The 24,396-nt window shown below is 46.0% G+C and overlaps 1 protein-coding gene across 1 annotated transcript in view; it reads right to left on the bottom strand.

Moving 5' to 3' along the window:
- Nucleotides 1-24,396, bottom strand: part of FANCI (FA complementation group I) — a 135,472-nt gene that overhangs the window by 95,302 nt on the left and 15,774 nt on the right. The window contains exons 3-8 of the mRNA XM_088472958.1: nt 22,444-22,516; nt 22,123-22,253; nt 18,806-18,959; nt 9,606-9,663; nt 8,992-9,033; nt 8,155-8,278 (exon numbers count right to left, since the gene is read on the bottom strand). Of these exons, the coding sequence (XP_088329084.1) occupies nt 8,155-8,278; nt 8,992-9,033; nt 9,606-9,663; nt 18,806-18,959; nt 22,123-22,253; nt 22,444-22,516 (582 nt within the window). The remainder of the gene's footprint in view (nt 1-8,154; nt 8,279-8,991; nt 9,034-9,605; nt 9,664-18,805; nt 18,960-22,122; nt 22,254-22,443; nt 22,517-24,396) is intronic.

The raw sequence follows: 24,396 nt of genomic DNA, 5'->3' as shown, positions 1-24,396 counted from the left end.
GGACCAAAGGACGTTCCTGGACCCCTGCCGGAAGACCCTGGAAAGATTGCAGCACAAAGGGGCGGGGAAGGAAGGAGAACGGGAGTAGATACAGTTCCAAATGACGTAGATGGAGCAGGCTCCGTCCACCTCAGCCGCAGCCCCTCCAGAGGCCCACAGATTCTGGCAAAGCAACTTGTACAACAGCCACACAGGTCCTGACAAGGTTGAGGTCATTTAACATGGCAACTGAAATAGGTGTAGTACACCACAGGGTCCCCCCAGCAGCTTTGGCCTTGGAACATTTTATCAGACATAATGAAAGAAAAACAGACACCAGAATTCTGCTGAACACTATCAAACACAATGAGAGAGAAACTGCAACACCCAAATTGTAACTGTCAAACACAGAATTTAGGAAAACAAAATATCCTCTCAAACTGACAGGACAGAGAGAGCTAGAGGTTCCAGTCAGAGAGAAATGATGCCATATTCAATCACAGACAGGAGAACCCCAGCACACACATAGCGGATATAAAATGTTCAGTATGCAATAAAAATACACTAAACACAGCAATAGCAGCCGGGGTGTTTTCCCTGCACTCAGCAACCAATATCATCCTGTAGAAACAGCAGGAAGGCTAACTAGTTTAACAATCATCCCTTGTGCATATTCCCACACAAATAGGCTCCTTCCCTTGCCAGCATGCTGAGGGGACTGACCAGGACAGTGGGGATCAAACACATTATAGGATCCCCCATTATTTACCCCTTCAGCGGGTACTAGAGGGGCAAACTGCTGTATGCACCATCTTAATCACTGTGAGAGAGAAGGTACTGTGCTGTGGAGGCAAGCCGCATGTACCTGCGTGCGGTCTAAGGCTCCGCTGCGGGTCCAAGTCAGCTGTATCTGCCTGATTCTTAAAAAAACGAAGCTGCTACTGCAACCATTTCAAGTTGGCATCTACTCCAGTCACATAAAGCAGACTGATTCCTGTTTGCTTCAGAGGGGCTTATGGGATGTTGAAAGGAGGGGTGAGCCTTCAAAGAAGTGTAGTTTAATATGGCGATTCCTCAGAGCACTCTACACCCCATGGCGAACAGTGGGCCCGATTCAGCATGGATCGCTATTGCGATAGCATACGCAGACGGCCGTATGTTGTGTACTGCGCATGCGTATGCATTGCGATGCGCGAGTTAGCATTGCGATCGCTCTGCATTCACCTACGCAGATACAAAGCCATTGCAAACAGAGGGACGGGACGGCAGCACTTGAGGTTGGTGACGTGGAGTGGTCGGAGAAACACAGACGTGCCATTCCGTTTGAATGCCATTACAGGAGCGTCCATAAATTAGCCACTGCAACAGCATATGCAGCTTGTGTACTCACTGCGTGCGATGAGGTTAGCAATTTCTGAGTAAGGTCAGACCTGTTGTAATTCTGCGTGAGGGACAGATGTTACTGATGTGAATGCAGGACTGCAAGGTATTACGGATGTGCGAAAGTGGTAGTGGGCGTCTCTATGCTGGCTTTGGGTGTCTCTATAATAGTTTTGCGACTGCAGTCATTAGCATATTTTCGCAGCAGACCTGCCTGGGTAATCACAGCTGCGATCGAAATAGCGAACCGTAATGAATCAGGTCCCGTGTTCACTAGATTGGATTAAGAGAATGGGGTAAAGTTTGTCTCAGCAAACAAGTGAACACTTCTCAATGAAGGAAGGAAACTGTCTGCATCAGTCATTTTTCAAAATCTCCTGCTGTTCAGCCCCACACAAATAAAAAGGAGACATGTTGCTTACCTGTTAAGTCTCTTTCTTCGACTCCATAGGGGGCACAGGGATGACACTGGGTCAAGCCTGGAGAGGAGAGTCTGGACACCAAATTGTTCATGAAAATTACCCACAAGCCCAGGCTCCTCTCCTCTATACCTAGCCCCCAGCCAGTGGACCTCAGTTTAGTTTGCAAGCCCACGGCAGGAGCGAGGCAGAGGAGAGGAGGAGAAGTCTTGCACACACACAGAATCATACAACCATGGAAAGTACAGCCGGACAGGTCAGCAAAGAAACACACCCAGGCAGACAGGTACATCAGGGTGGGCGCCCTGTGCCCACTATGGAGTTGAAGATAGAGACTTAACTGGTAAGCAACATAAGTTTCCTTTTCTTCTTCCTCCACTAGGGGGTACAGGGATGACACTGGGTCGTCCCAAAGCTGTCCCCGCCCATATGGGCGGGGACGCTCCTGAGCTGCAGTGAGCACAGAACGCCCAAAGGCAGCATCTGAGGACGCAAAAGTAACAAAAGCGTAAAAGCGTATGAAAGTATGAGCAGATATGAAAGCAGATACCACAATTTCCCAATTTATGTGAAGAGTGATTTATGTGGGTTACCTTGGGAAGGTAACCCAGACAAGTCCGCAGCACTGTCAAATGGAAAATAAGGAATCGGGACCGACATTATAGAGCGCTCAAATCAAACACCCTCTGGGTCGATGCGATGGCTCTTAGAAAAACAGTTTTCCTTGTGAGCCAGCGCAAATTAACCGTCTGTAACGGCTCAAAGGGAAAGCTCGGAAAACCAGACAGGTCTCAGGGAGACACGAACGGTGGCTGAATGTGCAGAACTCCCTGGAAAAAGGTTTGCGCATCTGGGAGCAGTGCTATCTACCTTTAGAAGAGATCTTTAGAAGAGATCGGACAAAGCCGAAACCTAGACCTTCAAGGACGAGAGCTGGAGGCCTAAATCCAGACCTGTCCGCAGAAAGAAAAGGGTATGGGATAGGCAGAAAGACCTGGGGTTAAAACCCGTAGTCGTACACAAAGAAAAGGAGGCACGCCAAACGCGGTGATATATACGCGCCGAAGGAGGCTTCCTAGCCTGCAGCATGGTCCAAACGACCCTCCTGGAGAATCCTTTCGCCCTTAAGACAGATGTCTCAAGAAACACCCCCCGTCAAAGCGAGATAGGTCAGATCCGGATGGAAATATGGACCATGAAACAGAAGAACCGGCCGCAGGGGAAGACGCAGTGATGAGTCTATGGAGAGGCCCAGCAGATCTGCGAACCTCACAAGGAGGAATCATTGAGATCGGAGGAAAAATGTAAATCAGAGGGAAGTTCCAAGGAACCGCTAAGGCATCCACCAGGAGAGCTTCTGGATCCCTGGTGCCAGAGCAGTATCTCGGTAACTGATGATTGTGACGAGACACCATCATGTCTATGTGCGGCAGGCCCCAACGGCGGACTAGTAGTTGGAAGATATCTGGATGCAGCACCCACTCATCTGCATGAAAGTCCTAACTACTTAGGAAGTCCACTTCCCAATTCGGAACTCCGGGGATGAAGACTGGACAGGAAGATGATGCTCCGCCCAACAAAGAATTCTGCTGATTTCCTGCATGGCTCCTTGACTGCGAATGCCGTCCTGGTGGTTTATGTAGGCCACCACGGTTGCATTGTCCAACTGTACCTTTATCTGGCATACCTGAAAGAGGTGCTGTGCCTGACACAGGGCCCTGTATACGGCACAAAGTTCCAGGATGTTGATGGAAAGCTAGCTCTCCTGACACGTCTAACGACCCTGAAAGGTTAGATGTCAGGTTACCACCCCTGAAGGCTTGCATCGGTGACGAGTAGGATACAGTCCTGGATCCAAAAGGGGCAGCCCTTGTCCAGATGTGAGCGCTGGAGCCACCACAGTAGGGAGAGACGTGCTACCTTCGGAGAATGAGTCTGTACCTTGAGGTTGGGAAGAGACTTGATCCATCGTTTTAGAATTACCCCTTGAAGAGGCGGAGAGTAGAACTAACCGTACTCCACCATGTCGAACGTTGAGACCAAAGACCCCAGAATCTGCATGCACAAGTGTATGGACACTCGACGCTGGCCTAGAAAGGTGCATATTCTGGCTTGTAAGGTCAAGATCTTATCCAGAGGGAGGAAGACTCTCTGAGCTCTGGAAACCAACAAAGCTCCTAAATGTAGCATCTCCGGAGACGGAGTTAGTGTGGATTTCCACCAATTGATTTTTCATCCTAGTGACTGTAGCTCTGCTGTCAGATGGATGTGATCTCTGAGAATTGCAAACAAAAAGTATGGTGGTCGCTCACATCAGCTTAATGACATTGCACAGGTGCTTGTAAAGGGCGGGGGTTTACACTGAACTACAAAGAAAAGGAATTTTCCCTCCAGCACACTGCAGCAATAGCAACAAAAATACTTGAATCCAACATAATAATAGAAATTCAGAGGAATTGGTAACATACATTTGTAAATATATGAATAAGCGCCGGGCCAACGTCAAGGCTCCTCTATACCGCGTCCCTAACATTATGGGGCTCACGTCCGAGGCGCAAGGCACCCCAAAAGTTTCTAGCCAAGGACCATCACCAGGGCATCACACGAAAAAGGGAAAAAAGGTAATAGTGAAGTGTAAAGTATAGATGTGTAAAGATAAATCAATAGTGTTAATATAATGAGAAAGAATTAAAATTACATAAATAATAGACAAACAAATATAAAGGTGATGAAAAAATATCTATGTGAATTAAGTGGTGATGCCCTGAAAAAGGCCCAGCCAGAGCAACTCTGGGGAATTGTCAGAGACTGGGCCAGAAGAAGCAAGTCATCCAGGTAGGATACGATTTTGACGTCCCTGCAGTGAAGATGTGCTGCCATTACAGCCATGACCTTCGCGAACACACAAGGGGCCGTGGACAGACCAAAGGGTAACGACTGATAATGGCTGGTTTATACTGCAAACCTGAGGAAGTGTTGATAATTGGCTTATATCAAGATATGCAAATAAGCATCCTGGATATCCAACGATGCCATAAAGTCCCCTGGTTCCAAGGCTAGAATGATGGACCGTAGGGACTCCATGCAGAATTTGGGAATCCGGGAGAAATTGTTCAGGTGTTTCAAATTGAGAGTGGGTCAAAAGGAGCCGTCCGGCGTCTGTACCAGAAACAGATTGGCGTAAAAGCCTAACCCTCTCTGCGACAGGGGAACAGGCCATGAGAGAGCTTCTGCCTTTCCTGGCTGTGTGAGAAGACCGCGGAAAAGCGTATGCTGCCAAAATGTGATAGCGTAGCCCTGAGACATTGACCAAAGGGTCTGTCGTGGTCTGCATCCACACTGCCAAAAAAGCAAAGAAGCCTCCCTCTCACCCCAAGGTCTCCAGGGTGGAGGCCCGCCCCATCATGCGGCAGGCTTGTCTGCTGGCTTGGCAGCCTAACGTCTAGTGGACCAGGGTTGCTTATCTCTGGGTTTTCAAGCTTTTGGGAACCGAACCCTGGCTTCTGGGAAAGGATTGACCTCTGGCTTTGTCCTGCGGACGAAAGGAACGAGAGACTTCATTCCTAGGTCCGGGAGTGGCAATCGACGGTAAGAAAACAGACTTAGATGCTGCTAGCGAAGCCACTATCTTGTCCAATTCCAGACCGAACAGAATGTCTCCCGAATAGGGAAGTGCTTTTAAAGCCTTCTTGGATTCCGTGTCGGCCTTCCAGGTTCGCAACCAGAGCACTCTTCTAGTTGCTATTGAAGAAGCCGATACCTTAGAAGTCAATATCCCTGAATCTATGGCCGCTTCAGAGAGAGAGGAAGCTGCCTCTCTAACATGCATAACCAAGGTCACCATGTCACAACTGTGCGTACCTCAGGTGAGCCCATCCAAAAAAGCATCTGCCCAGCGGCCGACAGCTTTTGCCCCCTCCCCCCTTCCAAGAAGGAGGGATGACCTAATAAGACTCCCACTTAGCCCTATCCGCTGCTGGGAGAGCGTAAAAGGTAGCAATGCGCTTGGAAACTTGAAAGAGCCTAGGGTCAAGTCCACGCCTCCGCTAGGAGGTCCTCTAGTAGTGCGGAAGACGGAAATTCCATAACTGTCTTCTTTTGCCTCTTAAATACAGATGCCTTGGATCTGGGAGGCTGCTCTAAGTCCTCCACGAGGAGAATGAACTTAACTGCTCTGGTAAGAGCCTCTACGTCTACTGGAGACATAGGACCTGATTCAGCAAGGATCGCAACTGCAAAGCTGCACGCAGGCACAGGCATTCAAGGGTCTGCGTGCGTCTACGCAGGACTCATTTTGCACACTTGCAGAATGGGTCCTTCGCACGTGCAGATTCCCGATAATTGGGAATCTGCAATCAGCAGTAAACTTGCGTTCACTGCTGAATCAGGCCCATAGCCTCCTTTGGGATGAAAGACGTCTCAATGTCAGAGGTAATGGAAGCACAGGCTTGGCCATCTGAAGACACTTCTGAGTCTGAACCTTCCCCAGATAAAGGAGTAAAGCTTTCGTGTGCAGCAGTCCTGTGTCTGGGAGCCCTGAATTTATCTAGCATCTGCTGAAAGGACGCAGACACCTGAGCTAACCCCTGGACTGACTGTGCAAAAGATTGCTTCCAGGGTCGCTCCGCCATGGGAATCTGATGCACAGCGGTAGAGACAGGGGGCGCTGGAACTGCCATCTGGTCTGCAAACTTCGACATTACCGGTTAACCTGGACGCGCAGGCCAGTTCTTGACTGGATGCAACGGACAAAGTCGCCTGTTGCAGGGCCGTAAAGCAATTGACACAAAGGCCATCATTCTCCGGATGCAGAGGAGAAATTACATTAACACAATTCTTACATGTGCGCAACACTGTATCGCATACTTCCTTTGTAGTCTTATTTCTGGACATCCTGAGAGTCGTAGAAATCCCCACACACCAAAATAAGCAATTGAGGATATTTGTAGGCAAAAAGGGTCTTTATAACAGTGTTAGTATATATCAGAATAAATATACTGGTAGCTGTACTCACCCCTGCAAGGGATGTTCCCCAGGTGACCAGTAACCACAGCAGGTACAGAGACACAGATAAAAGTACAACTACTTACATACACACAGACCGGTCAATGCAGAAATATGGGCTATTAGTGCTCAACAAACCAGCCAATATAGCAGGAAGGAGCAATATGTACAACACAGCTGCTGGGAGCAGGCTATGAGAGGAGACCGGAGCCCAGCTTCTCTCTCCGACGTTGAGACAGGCTATGAGGAAAAATGGGCGCTTAGCATTCAGGAGGAGAGGAGGAAGTATCTTGCCTGGGGCTTGCTGGCCGCCGAGGGAAAGCACTCAACCAGGGTTGGGGGAGGGGCTAACAGGGAGCGCCTGCCACCCGTCTTGCTGAAGCCCAGGAAACATGGCCGCTGCTGCTAATAAGCAGCACCATGCTCCATAACACATCCCTGGTGGCCTAGTGGGGAGCGCGGGTGACCGGGAGACCCCACTGCCAGTACCGCCTGAGGTCTCCTACCCCGGTGGTAGAACCCACGAACACGAGGCTCCCTGAATGCATCTGGGTGGTCTGGAGTTGAAGTCACTGACCCAGTCGCCAGTGCTGGGATGGTGGAGCAGCAGTAGGGGCGTCTTACACTGCTCACTCATTCGGAAATAAGTAATTAAAAGAAAATAACTGCGGAGGACCACCTAAAGCAGCCCCCCTAAAAACAGTATCCAGCTCTTGCGGCTCCAGACTCAAACTGAGGTCCAGTGGCTGGGTATACAGGAGAGGAGCCTGGGCTTGTGGGTAATTTTAAACTATTTGGTGCCCAGACTCTCCTCTCCATGCTATACGCAGTGTCATCCCTGTGGCCCCTAGAGGAGGAAGACGAAAGGGACAGTGTACAACAAACAAATATATAACAGCAAACTGTACCCTGTTAGGATGATAGTACAATATCAGACCTATATTATGGTGTTCCTACTCCACACCACTAAAGATTAGCACCTTCCGAATACATATAATAAAAATAAGCCAAGTAAGTTAACGCAGCTACACCTCAACAGTACTAAGCATCATTTTTTCTTTTACATGAAGAATCTATCATGGAATTTATTCTTTTAAGTTATCTGGTCAGAGTGACAAAAGTAAAAACACAACATAAAAATATAGTGTGTATAATAAATATCACAATGAGGGCAGAAATCTCAGGCACTAAACTGACAAATGAAGTAAGAGGAAGAGAGGGGGAGACAAGGCAATGATGAAGTCTCCACTCTCACTACATCTGGTATAACCCCCCTCCCACGTTGTACCAGCCAATGTTGTGCAAGATAGAAAATAATTAGCATAAATGTATTTTACTGTATATAAGCCATTTCTACACAGCGCACCCTTACCTTAGCAGACAGAAAAAGCAGCTGGTACACCAGTGGGGGCATTTCTTGTAGATCTACCTTAGAGAGCAGTCTCAAAACTTTTTCCACTACAAACTGTAGTTCTTCTGCACTTAGTAAAACATCCCTGAAATAACAAAGAGTTAACACAGTGATGCATTTCTGCTAGAAAAGGGTATAACCATCTAAGGTAAAGGGAAAGATATGGCTAAGAAACACATGCTTTTGGGGGCCCAAATGCCATGGGGCCGATTAGGAGTTGGAAACAAAGCAAAAAAACAAACTGAATCAGCCCCATGTGTTCTTTGTGTGTATAGATCTGAAACTGTGAGCCTAGCTTATACCTGGCTCAACTATAGAGATATGTAGTTACGATCCTGGTGGTTGGGGCACTGGTGCTCAAAATAATGGCACTGGAATCCCAACAGCAGTCGGAATCCCACCACCAGAATCCTGACTGCCAGCATCCTGACGGTAGGTTTTAGGGTTAGGGGGAGGGTTAGGTTTATGGTTAGGCTGTGTCGGGGTGGGTTTAGGGTTAGGCTGCGGGAAAGGTGGGTTAGGGGGAGGGCTAGAGATTAGGGTTAGTATACTTACGCTCAGGCGTCGGAATTCTTGCTGTCACCATCCCAACCGCCTGAAGGCAAGTATAAGGATCCTGGACCCAACCCCACTAAAGACTGTGCTTCAAAAACTCATTATATACTACTCTTCAATAAAAGCAGCTGGAGCACCAAATGGACCGTAAAGTGCTCTTTACACCACTGTATGGTATCTGAATGGGTCTATTAATCAAAATATAATAAAGCAGGGGAAGATGAACAATATTTGTAGTCTTACCTAAACATTGAAGTAAGGAAAATTACACATTGCGGATCCCATCTGAAAAAAACAGTGTCATACAATTATTAAAAACAAATATTAAACTTAAGGTTTTAACAAAATTAATGAGGCAACTTTACTTTGTAGTCCTAAATTAATTTTCACCAAAAAAACCCAATGCATAATATTTCATTTCTGCTCTGTTTTACATAATACTAACACCCTAAGAGACATTGTAAAAAAAAAAAAAAAAAACAAGAGAGTGATGAATAAAACATATACAATGTAAAACACCATTATATACAAGTATCACTTTAGAACAATAATTTCCACTGACAGATTATCAGATACACATGCAACCTATGAGACTATGGAAATGTGTCCTGGGAAGTCAGCTTAGTACCCTAAAAGGGAACAATGTACCCCTCTCCTGTGACTTGCTGATCAGCCCAGCCATGGCAGCAGTCATATCTTGGTCTCCAAATCTTTACAGTTATTGTTCATTTGCAATATTTCATACAAAAGAAAATAGGAATGATATGTTACATACAAAGAGACTCCAACACAAATTAGAATTTACAATGTAAACAAAGTTCTGGTTAAATAAGGATACCTGAAAAAAATGTACATACCTGCTAGAACACAGACTGTTTATAATCTGCTTCTTACATTCCTCTCCTGTAAGTTCACCTGAAAAATTAAGAAGATCCATAAAATTTAGGGGGTCTATGTACTAAGCTGTGGAAATAAAGTGGAGAGAGATTAACCAATCGGCTCCTGTCATTATTCAAACACAGCCTGTAAAGTGACAGTATGAAGTTGATTGGTTGGTACTTTGGGCCTGATTCAGAGACGTACATTAACCTGTTGATTAACGTACATCTCCGATGTTGAGGGGTTTGCGTCTGTGCAGGACCCGCTCTGCACATGAGCAGAACGGGTCCTGTGATCAGCATGATTGACATGCTGCAGCTTTTGGGGGGTGGAGTGAGGGCGTGGCTGGCTATCGCACCCATTTTCCGGGAGGGACGAAGCCAGGGTCTGCGTCAGTGGATGCAGATTCCTAGTCTTTTACGTGACCAGGCACCGGCCAGGCTGCGGAAAGCTTCAGCTCCCACAGCCTAATCAAAGGAGCAACCATCAGTCACAATGGTGATCCCAGCTGGCGATGCCGGTCTCAGTGCTGGGATTGCAAATGCAGCAAGAAGATGTCTGGCACCTCCTTCTGTATTTCTATCAGAGATGGACCGAATTGCACAGTCACTTGTGCGCGGCTCTGCAAATTCATCCATCTCTGAATAAGGCCCTTTATCTCTCTCCAAGGCTTAGTACATAGACCATTAAGTGTATGTAAAATTAATCCATAATACCGGCAAATAATTCATTTCAAGAAATAATAAATACAATTTAAAACATATACCATGTAAAAATGCATATTAAAATTACATTCACATAATATGAATTCAAATCTTTCAAATCTGACCAGATCCTAAGTTATTTGAAATAAAGTATATATGCTTCTTGTTTAGGACACAGGGGCGTATTCAATTAGCGGCGAAAAACGGCCCATATCATCCGTTTTTTGCCAAAAAACAGGCAAAAAGTTTTCTCCATCTCAGACCAGGAGAAAAAAAATGCAAAATCCCTATTTTTACCTAAAAATGTGGGGATTTCTTTCAGAACCCTTTGGACACCCACCTAATGATAAATTACCCCAAAAAATTTTCTTAAGTTGCGTAAAAACGACCACACAAATTTTGGGTGAAAAAAAAACGTTGAAAGTGGTTTACCGTATTGGGTCTGATTTTTCGGGCAACAGTATGGATGCGTCAAGTGTTTTAAAAATCGCAAGCAGTCGCAAGTAGGCGTTTTTTTATCGGTTTTTAAAATTGCGTTTTTAAGACATGAAAATATACCTGTACCCATTTTAACGTACCCCCAATTTACGTGGAACAGTAATTTTCCTGGAATTTTTTTTTAGCTTTCTATCATTTTCAACAAATTTTTTTTTTCACCCAAAATTTGTGCGGTCAATTTATGCCAAAGTACACAACTTACGAATACACTTTGGGGTCATTCATCTATCTGGAAGGAAGGGGGGGGGGGTGGTTTTCCAATGGGTTCTGAAAGAAATCCCAACATTTTTAGGCAAACAAAGGGATTTAGCATTTTATTTCTCCTGGTCTGAGATGGAGAAAACTTTTCGCCTGTTTCAGTCTATCCTATTATCGCAGGTGCCATAGTATCGGCAATAAAAAAAAAAAAACACCAATATTATCGCCACTAATTGAATCCGGCCCACAGTCAGGGGATTCTCTCCCTTTGCTGCAGCTTATCCAATCAACTACATCCCAACTTTCTAAGTCCTGTTCACTGTGCTATGGCCTGGGTTGGTGTTGGTGTGAGCAATTCAGCAAATAGAGAATCCAGAGACAGGACAATCAGTAAGGAGAAAACGATCTCTATATTTAATTTCTTTTATATCCACAAAAACTGCTAGTATGTTCAGACTGCATGTATTTCAAATGAGAACAGGATTTTTGTGCTGTCAAATCCTTTTCTCTGGGGGGGCGTGGCCTGAAGCAACATGGCGTAGGTTGCATTCTCCTGGCTTTCTCGTTAAAATCCTGTTTTCTATCCTGCTAACTGATGCTCTTCCCCCTGGAGTGACTATTTTGTTGGGACATCCTCTCCTGTCTCCTCGGAGTCTGGTGCTGGGCGGTGTCTCCTTGCTATTTCTCGGATAAATAGTCTGGCCAGGTCCTCTGCCTCTCTAATCCCTGGTGTCCCTGACTCCTTCCCCGGCTCCCACGGCTGTGCGCTGAAGCCTCCTTACCTGCAAGATTTGTCCGGGCTGCTGGCTGTCTTCTATGGTGCCCTGGGAGTGAGCTCCGCTGTCTATCTCCTCTGTGGTTCCTGTTGCGAGATCCGGTGCCTGGGTGTGCGGTGTGCTAGCCACTGCTGCCTCGTCGCTGGGCTCCTTCTTGGGTGCTGCTGCTGACCTCATTCAACCTGGTGGTGCCTCTGCTCCTTCGTTACCTCATACAGGTCCCGCTGTTGCTTATTGCTGGTGGCGTCCCTCAGTCTCGGCGGCCATTTTGACTGGATAAAGTGCGGTGCATCCTGATTTCCTGGTTACTGGACAACCTTGTATATCCTCTGGTGGCTGCACGGTCTGGATGTGTGCCTGTTGTCTCTCCTGTTATTCTTTTACCGTGGTCTCAAGACACACGCACAGCCTTTTGTTCCAGTGAATTATTTGTCCCTGGCTGTCCACCTTCAGTATGAGTGCTCTGCAGCAGATTCTTCAAGCAATTGATGCCTCTGCCCGGAGGCTTATTGACAACACTGGAAAGTTGCAGGTGGATAATCCTCCTTCCTGTTATGTCCCTCAGAAGATTTACAAGGGGGTTGCTATGGATGTGCCTCTGATTCCTGCTTACAAAAAGTCATCTCTTCTCCTGTACTAGTATCTTTGTCTCTTCCAGTGCCTCTAGTTGCGATGGAGACTGACTATTTTTTCATCTCCAGTCCCCAAGATTCTGCTTTGGCAACTCAAAAACTTTGCTTTCTAGTCCTTACATTTGCAATGATGTCTCAAGATGTGCCTTCTAAATATTTTACATGCTTTATGTACTTTTTTGTTTATTTCCATGCGAGTTTTGGTGTTTTTTTTTTTATTTCTCTATCTCCCTGCAAGAGGTTGAGGCCTGGCCTGACTAGAATTTTGTAGTTTATAATTTGGTACTAATGTTTTGACATTTGGTAATTAGATTATAGATATGTCTCCTTAAAGCTTTCTATTTACATTTGGGTGGAACTCCATAATTTATTTTTTTTGTACGGGGAGCTGGGCTGAGCCATGTTCTTTGGTCACTTAGTTAGTAGCCCCAGTCAGTTATCTGATGTTTAGATCCTTTATTTGGGTTGGGGGGGGTATAGTTTTAGTTAGGGGGTAACTTAGAGTAGTATATTTTAGGGGGGGATCCAGGTATGCCTAAGTTGAGGTCAGGTTATACAGGGTGGGGGGATATGGGTTATGGAAGGGGGTTTGTCTTTTAATTGTGAGGGGTTTTTTTTATATTTTATGGCGGATATAGTTTTCTTTGTATACTTTAGTTTTTCTATCCTGTTTTGTGACAACTTTAATTTATTTTTGGATGGATATATAGTGTGCAGATAAGCAACCGGTTCTCTAGCAGTTTTATGGTGTGTGTACCCGAAAGGTGCCTTTGGGTATGCACTAGAATATCCGTATTGTGGAATTGGTTGTATATTTTCCTTTTTTTTTTTTTTTACATATACATTTTATTTCTCTATTTCTAGCCGTTGATTTATATTGTCTTCCGGTGATTTCTATGTCTGCCATGAATATTATGATGTACTCTTTATTTTTGTTGGGGTGTAGTTATAAAAACTTTCAATAAAAATCACTCAATTTAAAAAAATCCTTTTCTCTGAATCCATCTGGGGGACCGTGCGAACGCAGGCGTGCCAGTGCGTTTCAACGCCGTTACATGGGCGTGCATAAATTATCCACTGCGATACCAGTCGCCTTCTGAGTACTCATAGCGTGCATAGAATTTAGCAATTCCTGAGTGAGGTCTGGGCTTCCTTAACTGTGCTTCTGGATCTGATGTTACCGATTGTTTCACTATGTTGGCCAAGTGTACAGATGTGAGTAAGGGGAAGTGGGCGTCCTCATGTCAGACTGCGGTCACAATGCTAATGCAAACATTTAAATATCACTGCTATTAGCAACGCAGTTGCGTGCGTATAAGCAGAATAGCGATCCATGCTGACTCAGGCCCTGATTCAGAGCCGGACGCTCTGACAGAGCGCTCGCTCTGAATCAGGGCCAACCTTCTGAATTTTTAGAGCGTCCTCCTGGCCGCTCGTATAGCTGTGGGTGACCATCGGGCTTGCGACAAGACCCTTGTGGTAGGGTCTCGTTGCCGCAAGCCTGGAGTGCTTTCGGCTCTATCAGAGCCGAAAGCACTCCCACTGACATCACTTGTGCCCGTCGCTACCCAGGTCTCGCGCATGCGCACTACGGAGCCGCCTCCGTCGTGCGCATGCACACTGGGCCAACATCGACCCGCTTGCAAGCGCTCACGAGCGTGTCTGAATTAGGCTCTCAGGCCCTTAATAGACTAGTATAACTTTATGACAGAGGTCCTCCCCTCTGCAACCCCTGGTCAGGTAACAACAAAGTGTAATGTTCAAACCAGCATAACCAACAAAACTAAATGTAAGGGTGGGAGCGCAGTGTTCTCCAGATGGAATCAGAGAAAAGGATTTAACTAAGTAAAAATATGATGTGATTTCCTTAAAATCTGGGGGATACTGCTCACCATGTGACATTCAAAGGCCGCCTCCAGGAGAGTGTACACTCAGAGAACTGGAAAACAGAACCTTCAATCCAGGGGCGTCTTACGAGAGAAGGGGGCCCGTGTGCACTCCCCGTACTGGGCCCCCTCCTCTCTGCCCAGTGGCTGGCAGCCGACTGATGCAGCTGGCCAGCCACAGGAGCATTAGTAGACTCCGGGCACTAGAGCGTGCCCGGAGACTACTGCGCATGCGCAGAACGCCGGAAAACTGGCCGCGGCGGCCATTTTCCGGCGTTCTGCGCATGCACAGTAGACTCCGGGCACGCTCTAGTGCCCGGAGTCTACTGCGCATGCACAGAACACCGGTAAAATGGCCACGGCGCCCATTTTTCCGGTGTTCTGAGCAGCGCTGACACCCAACTTGGGACCACAACAGGTAAGTTTAAAAAAATATGGGTGCAGTGTATGTGGTGCGGGGCCCCCTCGCCACTGCTTCCATCCAAAGCTGGGATCACTGGATTCGAACACCTGAAAACAGTCAAATCTGGTGAAAGTGTGAACAGAGGACCAATTGGATGTCCGACACAAGTACTCCATAGAACCTCTGTGGCGTGCCACCCAAGATGCATTGACCTCCCTGGTAGACTGCTCCAGCACCCTCTCCATAGCCAGCAGGCCAGCTATTGAATAAGCCTGAAGAATAACCAAGCGGATCCACCTAGCAATGGTTTGTTTATCCGCCAGCCAACCACGTTAATGAATGTCATATAGCACCAGGAAAAAATCCATCGATTGAAGCAAGGAAGTCCGATCCAAATATACTGTATGAAAGGCTTGAAACAATCCAGAAGAGTCAAATTGCCCTGGTCCGCAGAAGAAGACGGATGATATTCTGGTTAATGTGGAAAACAGACACCACTTTCGGTTGGAATGACGGAGTGTGCACAAAACCACCTGGTCCTCATGTAATACAATGAAAGGCGATTTGCAAGACAAGGTCCAATAATCAGAGACCCTCCAGGTCGACGAAACAGCCATGAGTACAACAAGTTTCCCAGTCAAAAACGTCAGCTCAACAGTCTTCAAAGGCTCAAAATATCACCTCTAGAAGGGCAGGCAAAACCAGGTTCAGATCCCAAGGGGCAATAGAAGAGACAAAAAAAGTCTGTCCCTGCAAAAAAGTACGAACTTCCAGAATAAGGGCCAACCTACGCTGGAAATAAGGAATATCGCTGAGACCTGGACTTTGAAAGGACCCAAATGGACACAGCCTCCAAACCATCCTTTAGGCGGGCCAGGAAATGGGAAGGGACATAGAAGTATGACGTTTTTTGCATCACAAAATGTAAATCTTCCACACCCAATGGTAATTCCAAGTCTAAACAGGTTTCCTAGCACAAATCAAGGTCTGTACCACACTGGAAAAAAACCTCTTAGCCCTTAAGAGACCGGCTTCAATAGCCATGCTGAGAAAGGTCCTGGTGGTGGAACAGACCTTGTTGCAGCAGATCTGGACTTCAGGACCGACTAACATTTTTAGGATGTCTGCACAGGGGTGTCTAGAGGGTGGGGAGTGAGTACCAATTACCCAGGCCCGGGCTTGCTGGAGGGCCCCCCCCCTCTTACATCAAAGCAGCCCAGCACACGCTGCTGTGTGCTGGGCTGCACTGGGAGACTGCTCGTGGCTGCTAAGTAGCAGCCACAGCAGTCTCCTATGCCTGTGGGGAAAGCGATCACACTGATTGCGCCCCCCCCACTGTCTATGCGCCGAGCTGAGGGGCTCATAGTGCCCCCCTCCCCAGCACCGCTGCAAAAATGTTTTTTCCCCTTCTTTAGGGGAAGTGGCCACGCCTCCCTGATTTGGCCACACCCCCTTCTTTCCCCGGGCCGGTGCGTCTGTTGGCGCCCCTGCGTCTGCATACCATTGTTCGACTGTATCCTGACTGGCCTGCCCACCAGGACAGAATAGGCACGAGACAGAGCAAGGAAACGGCATGGAGCCCCATAACTTTGATGGGAAATGTGTGGTCTCCTAAGGAAATGGCCCTGCAGGCAAATATGTAAGGTCCCAGCCCCCCAACCCAGGTATCCATGGTTACCATGACCCAGGACGGAGTCACCACAGACCTGCCCCTGCTGAGATTCTCCACCACTGAAGGGACTGACGAATACTCAGCAACAGAGAGAGCAGACGAGAGGCCAGACGTTCATGGCACCCAGACCAACTGTTCAAAATTTCTCACTGGAATTCCCAGAAATGACCCTGAAGGAGAAGACCATCTTTGGCATAAGATTCAAAACACAAAAAGGATGGAGCGGTGGTCCAAGCCCAACACCTTCGTGTCCAAACCCTGGAGGAAACAGATCATGTGCCATCGAAGATCAAAACCAGGAGCACCATGTGCTGACATGGCACCATATGATATTTCCAGAAGTTCAGGAACCACCCATATTCCCGTAAAATCTAACCCATGCAGTAGCGATGATTACGCAACAAGAGAGCGTTCATCTTGACAAGGAGGTCATCCAAGTAGGGCAAAAGGTAACTCCCTTATTCCTTAAAAGGGACGCCCATCACTGATATGAGTTTCATTAACGCTTCCAGCGCATCGGCCAAACCAAAGGGAAGAGCCCAAAACCGATAGTGGTTGTCTCCCACAGAGAATCGGAAAAGAGACTGAGGTTCATCCCAGATAGGGACATGAAGATATGCTTCCTTTAGGTCTATGGAGGCCAAAAATTTGTTGACTTCCATGTCACAGGTTACCGACCACAAAGATTTTATCCAGAACCGATCGATCCACAGCCTAGCGCTGAAAGCACTGAGGTTGGAAATGGGCCAAAATGACCAATCTGGCTTTTGGAGCAGGAAGAAATTGAAATAAAACCCTCTGGTTTGGTGATCCACCGGAACTGGAACAATCACCCTTTCCGCAAAAAGGGAAGCAATGGCCTGATCTAAAGCCATCCTCTGCAGTGGAAGTGCAGTAAATCTCATGTGCAGGGAAGCAAGAAGGTTAATGACATAACCCTGTTGAATGATCTCCAATACTCAGTGGTCGGGGAAGGACCCCATCCACTCACAGGTGGGATGCCACCCAATCAGGCACTAGGTTTCCTAGGTGCTTTGGGTCCCTAACGTCTACCAGATTAAGCAAATCTATCGTTCAGTGCAGAGGACCGACCTGGAAACGACCTATGCTCGAAAGCCTGCCTTGCAGTCGCCACCATGACCTGAAAGGAAAGAGTAAAGGAACAGAACCAAGGTCCCTTGGATTTTGGAGCAGGTACCAGGAGGGAAGTACTCTTACCTTCCATGGCCTGTGCAATTACCTCATCTAATGCCGGTCCAAACAAAACCCCACCTTTAAAATGGTGTGCCTCAAGAGAGCATTTGGACTCAGAGTAAGCCTCCCAGGAAAGCAACCACAGAGCCCACCTGTTCAGCATGTGAACGTCAGGCAGCGGATACAAAGATGCCAATTTTCTCGGGATGATGAATTTCTTATCCACAGTTTTCCTGGCCTCTTCAATTAATTCAGAAAGATCAGAGGACAGCAAAAAAGTAACTGTTCTCTTCTTCTTGCATTTGAAGGGCCCCACAGCCTCAGCCTGGGAATCCACCTCCAAGCAGTCCATGACTGCATTATTCAGATTCTCAATGCACTGCCCGGAAGAGGAATCAAAATCCTCCTGGGTAAGTAACTTGTCGAGACCTTACCTTCCTTCTCCTCTGACTGTAATCCTCCAAATGAATGTGAGAAAAGATGACATTTCTATGACTCCCCGAGCCATGGTTCCTCAAAGAACATCTCCAAATACGTAAAGACATTTGTGAAACCAACACGGACCGCTTCATACACTGGACCCATGCCGCCTCATCAACAGGGTGAAGCAGAGATTCTGACACCCCATGGGGGACGACATCCTGCAAAGGAAAAAAAGAGAGCAGGAGTGGCCCTAGCCAGCTACTCCTGCTTGGTAGCTACGATCTTGACTAGTTCTGCAACCGATTGGCCAAGAACATGAGCTCACGCAGATTCTGACATGACAGACACAGCTACTCCCAGAGCCTGCACGACATCCAACCTTGCAGCCCAGTTGCCCACAATAAAGAAAAAACTGCTGGATTGCAGATTACACAGGAGGAAAACACACAATTAACAACCAGCAATGCTTATACTGGAGTAATAATATAAAGATCAAGCAATACTAAAACACTGTATGAAAAAAACAAAACAAAAACACTGCAATACTTACAAATGCTAAGGAACTGGGGTTGCAGAGGACAGGAGCCTGGGTCCCAAGAGGTGGCTGACAGCCTAGTGTCTCTGCACTGCACAGTGCAGCTACAGCAGAGCACTCGGTACCACCTGCAATAATCTTTTCTTAAGTTGCCTTTTACACAAGGGCCTGATCTAAAGTTTTCATGTTACACGTGTTTTCATTTTAACAGTTGCTTCCAAACCTAGCATATGATGTTAGAAAAGGCATAGCGTTACCATTGCCATAGACTAGGGATTCCTTTGAGGACAGCGCTTTCAGCACATTTGGGAACAGTTCCAAAGACTTCCCATTGGACAAGCTTCCGGCTTTCACCGCATCAACATACAAATTAGCCAGTTCAAGAAGTGATGCTCCTGGAAGTTGATGAACCTAAAAATAACAATAAAACAAAAGGCTACAAATATATTAAAACTGACAGGAGAATCACCTTGAATTAACATTGTCCAATTCAAAATAAGAAAATTATGGAATTCAACATGAGGCCAAAAACAAAATGCCAGCTAGAGACACGATATACCAGGCAAGGACAGAACAGGTCTTCATGTACTTCAGTGAAAAAGAATAATCAGTAAGGAAAAGAAAATTGAAAAATCCCATTTGGTGTTTCAGCCGCGAGGGAGACGGTCTTGCAGGTCACATATAAAAGTAGGCTGCTACAGGGAAGATTCAATTAGAAGCAAAGTTTCAGCTCTCACCTCACATGATATTTTACTGGGGAAATTGATATGCAATTGTGAAAAAAAGCCATGCAATTACAAAGCCGGTGACAATTGCTTTATTCACTCGTTTTCAAAAGATGGTAATAGTTTTTGAAAATTATTCATTTTAATTTGAAAAGCACAGCATATAGTACATAACATCAAGTAAACACATTTTTAAAAAGAAAAATGTTGGAAAATGTTGCTAAAATATAGCACCTAAAGAAAATGTTTTCCTCAAGTCCATTCTACATTAAAATAAATATTAGCCTGCGCTTAAATTCCAATTTATGAATAACTGGGTATCTCAGAAGTACCGTGTATAAAGCTTTTTTAACCCAGTTAGGGCAATATATAATATGTAACACATATTAAATATAAATATGCAATTATACTAAAAATGCACACCAGCAAATATTTGTTCAATCACCATAGATAAAACTTTCCAAAAATCATTACTGGTAAGAGTATCAGTCCCATCTAATTGCTATAATGGTTGGAAAATGTTCCACAGCTTATGAACAATACTTATTTTGCCCTTAGTGATATTTTCCACAAATTGCCTGAAATACTGCCACAATAATCCTCCAACATCCTACAGTCTTTCGAGACTTTGTCACTCAGACTGTGGCCCTCATTCAGAGGCGGTCACAAGAAGCGATCGCTCTCTCTGACTGAGGGCGGGCGCTTCTCTTTTTTTTAATGCGGCCTCCTGGTCGCAAGCTAAGCTGTGGGTTACCACCCACAGCTTAGCTTGCGACCAGGGTGATGGTCGCGATGGTCTTGCGACGAGACCCTAAGGTTGGGTCTCGTCAACCGCAAGCCCCAGGGAGCTTCCTGCTCTGATCGAGCAGGAAGCTCCCCACTGACATCATTGATGTCAGCCACCCCCCCAGCCTGCCTACCAAACGGGGCGAGCTGTCGATCACCATCGACAGCCAACCCTTTAGTAGCGAGCTTCAGAGCGAGAGAGTTTCTCTCTCGCTCTGGGGCTTGAGCACGCACAGTGCGGCCGCTGCGCGTGTGCAGGGCTAACCAACGACCCAGTTGCGAGCGCATCGGCGCTTGCGACCGGGTCTGAATGAGACCCGGTGTCTTCTGTGAGGGTTGCTGTCCCTCCAGTCTTCTGGTTTTGATATGCCAATACTGTACTCCTGCAGATCCCAGCTAGCATATAGATGAAACACTAATGCGTATCAAGCTGAGGTTATATGCACATTTGGCAGCCGATGACAACCAGAGGACAGATAACGCTGAAGCTGTGTGCACAATGAACAGATAATGGCAGTGCCAAATCCATCTAGTAGTTCCGAAGCGTTTCACTTTTTTTTTAAAGGTAAGAATGAAGGGGAGAAAACCGCTGCATGCCCAGAAACGTGTCAGGACTATGAGAAGATCCCTGGCTTGGGCTGACCGGCTTGGGGTGCGAATGCTTTGGCTGTGGTGACCCGGTGATAGGGTCCCTTGGATGTGGCCTTACCCCCGGGTCAGTTTGTCCCCGGTGCTGGTTTTAAATGTAGAGGGAACCCTACGCAGAGGAACCAAGACTGACTGAGCAGCCTGGGGCTGGTTATGCTTTTGGGAGGGGGGTTATGTCTTTTTTTTTTTTTTTTTTTAAATAAACACTTTAGAATAGGTATACAGATCTGTGTAGGTTTCTGCCAAACTCGCAGCTCAGGAGGTGGGGTGTTTGAAACTTCAATTTATCAGCGAGTTTGCTACTAGCTCACCAGATTGTAATCTCGATTCTTGGTAAATTCCCGAGTTGCATCTTTTTCATGAAAAGTACATCTGAGTTTGGCCGATGGGGAGTTGATTCGAGTTTGCGATCTCACCCGAGTTTTACCAGTGAAAACTCACCCGAGTTTGCCTTTAGTAAATTTGCGAGTTGAAAAAAAATGCCTAAACTCACCCGAGATTGCAATCTCGACCAAACTTGAATCTTAGTAAATTTACCACCTTAGCATTCACTTCCCAGCTTCTAAGCCAGAGGAGTACGGCGAGAAGTCACCACTAAGGCTGAAACTCTGGTCCCAATTACAACAGCATCCCCCAAATACTAAAATGCCTCTCACATGTGGTCAACTAAGGTGACAATTCAGACCTAAGCCTCCTTGACTACAAACACTGCAGAAGTTGCTCAGATTGAATTGGTCATATTGCCAAAAATTAAATCAGTAATGGGTTACAAAGCGGCAACAGCCACAACATAAATAGATTTAAGAATAGCCTCAATGTCCTGCTCCATACTATTCTTAAGGGTTCCAGCATTTGGGAATGTACAGATAGCAAAGCTGAGGCCTCAGTGGAGACACGCTTTCTTACTCACTACATTATCTGGATAACTCCATGCCAGGCCTTATCCCTCTCACTGTGGTCCTGCTGCACTGTTCCCAGGGCTGGTAGTGTCTGTAGCTGTACCTGGCTGAGGGAGAAGTTGGCTGGAATGGGAGGTGTGCAGGTTCCAGCAGTGAAGAAGACTATGACCATGAAGGATCTGGTCTCCCAGCTACTGTTCGCTAGCTCCCTGTATTTCCACTAAACTTGCCTATCTTCAGATGGACTCCCTGCTAACAAAATATAAAAGTAAAACTAACTTTGCAGCAATTAACTGAAAACCAAGGAGGGGGTATACGGGAGGATCTTTTATACAGAATTAAGTAGTCTAATTAAGTGCTAGTGACCTTTAACTAACCCCCTTGTCCCCAGATGGAGGAGATTAGAAAACCAATTTAACTTAAAAGACTAAAATGAGCTTTTGTCACAGAGTAGTGAATTTCATAATTGTGATATTTATAAAACACACAACATGTAAAGGTGCGTGCGGGCTTTACCTCCAGCATTAACAGCCCCACAATTTCAGCAGCCACTTCTCTCTGCAAGTCTCCAGATTCCACAAGTTCCATGCAGTGTTTATAGGCAGCAACCCTCCGGCGAATGGCTACATCCTCAGAACATGGAGACCCTGCACACAAAAAAATTAAATTAAAAATGTGCGGAGGCCCCAATGTAACAGTCACGAAATATGGGAGGAAAAGTCAACTTTTTAATGAGCATAAACAAATGACATTACATTGTTCTGTATGAGCTTCTATTTGAACACTTTGTGTAATTCCATCACCAAACATAAAAATATTTTATACAAATATATTTACCTTTAAAAATACCACGCAATAGTGCCCCAGGCTCCTTCCCATTTACTGCATGTTTACTGATGAGCTTTACCAGCTGAAACAAGAAATAGAGAGACAATCTAAAACCCAAAAATAAGTTTGTAGGTAAATCCTAATGTCTTGTGGCTGGTTAAATGTATGTCAGTGAATGAGGAACACTAGTTACGTACAGTAAACGTTGCAAGTGTACTTCAGGAGAGAAGTTCTGATCACAGCATGGATGTGGCTTGCAACAATTTTAGAATGTACCAAGCAGTATTTTTAACAGGGAGTATCAAAAATTAAACATTTAATCCAAATGCTCTCAGCGTACAACAAAGTGACTTAAAGAAAAAAGATCCCATCACGGTATCATAAGTAGTGAAAGTCTCAGCATCGTACCAAACCTTCAGGAAAAAGATCTTAACTTGAAATGTAAAATGAAAATTGAGAGAATATTAAAAAGTCATAGCAGCAAATAACTATTCCCAATGTCTCAATGTGTGTTCACTGTACTATACACTCTATGGACTGTCACACTTGTGGGATCACTGTACTACACACTCTATGGACTGTCACACTTGTGGGCTCACTGTACTATACACTCTATGGACTGTCACACTTGTGTGCTCACTGTACTATACACTCTATGGACTGTCACACTTGTGTGCTCACTGTACTATACACTCTATGGAGTGTCACACTTGTGGGCTCACTGTACTATACACTCTATGGACTGTCACACTTGTGGGCTCAATGTACTATACACTCTATGGACTGTCACACTTGTGGGCTCAATGTACTATACACTATGGACTGTCACACTTGTGGGCTCACTGTACTATACACTCTATGGACTGTCACACTTGTGTGCTCACTGTACTATACACTCTATGGACTGTCACACTTGAGTGCTCACTGTACTATACACTCTATGGAGTGTCACACTTGTGGGCTCACTGTACTATACACTCTATGGCAGGGATTCCCAACCACGGTCCTCAAGGCACACTAACAGTCCAGGTTTTAAGGATAGCCATAGTTGAGCACAGGTGACTTATTTAGTACCTTAGTTATTTTGATATAACCATCTGTGCACAATCATGGATATCACTAAAACCAGGACTGTTAGTGTGCCTTGAGGACTGAGGTTGGGAATCACTGCTCTATGGAGTGTCACACTTGTGGGCTCACTGTACTATACACTCTATGGACTGTCACACTTGTGTGCTCACTGTACTATACACTCTATGGACTGTCACACTTGTGTGCTCACTGTACTATACACTCTATGGACTGTCACACTTGTGGGCTCACTGTACTATACACTCTATGGACTGTCACACTTGTGGGCTCACTGTACTATACACTATGGACTGTCACACTTGTGTGCTCACTGTACTATACACTCTATGGACTGTCACACTTGTGGGCTCACTGTACTATACACTCTATGGACTGTCACACTTGTGTGTAACACTGCACTGTACTATACACTCTATGGACTGTCACACTTGTGGGCTCACTGTACTATACACTATGGACTGTCGCACTTGTGGGCTCACTGTACTATACACTCTATGGACTGTCACACTTGTGTGTAACACTGCACTGTACTATACACTCTATGGACTGTCACACTTGTGGGCTCACTGTACTATACACTCTATGGACTGTCACACTTGTGTGTAACACTGCACTGTACTATACACTCTATGGACTGTCGCACTTGTGGGCTCACTGTACTATACACTATGGACTGTCGCACTTGTGGGCTCACTGTACTATACACTCTATGGACTGTCACACTTGTGGGCTCAATGTACTATACACTCTATGGACTGTCACACTTGTGGGCTCACTGTACTATACACTCTATGGACTGTCACACTTGTGTGCTCACTGTACTATACACTCTATGGACTGTCACACTTGTGTGCTCACTGTACTATACAC

This window comes from Taudactylus pleione, unplaced genomic scaffold (genome assembly GCF_031769625.1).
Source record: "Taudactylus pleione unplaced genomic scaffold, aTauple2 ptg000129l, whole genome shotgun sequence".
NCBI lineage: Eukaryota > Metazoa > Chordata > Amphibia > Anura > Myobatrachidae > Taudactylus > Taudactylus pleione.
Note: the sequence above shows the minus strand (reverse complement) of the source record. Positions and strands in the feature narration are given on the sequence as shown.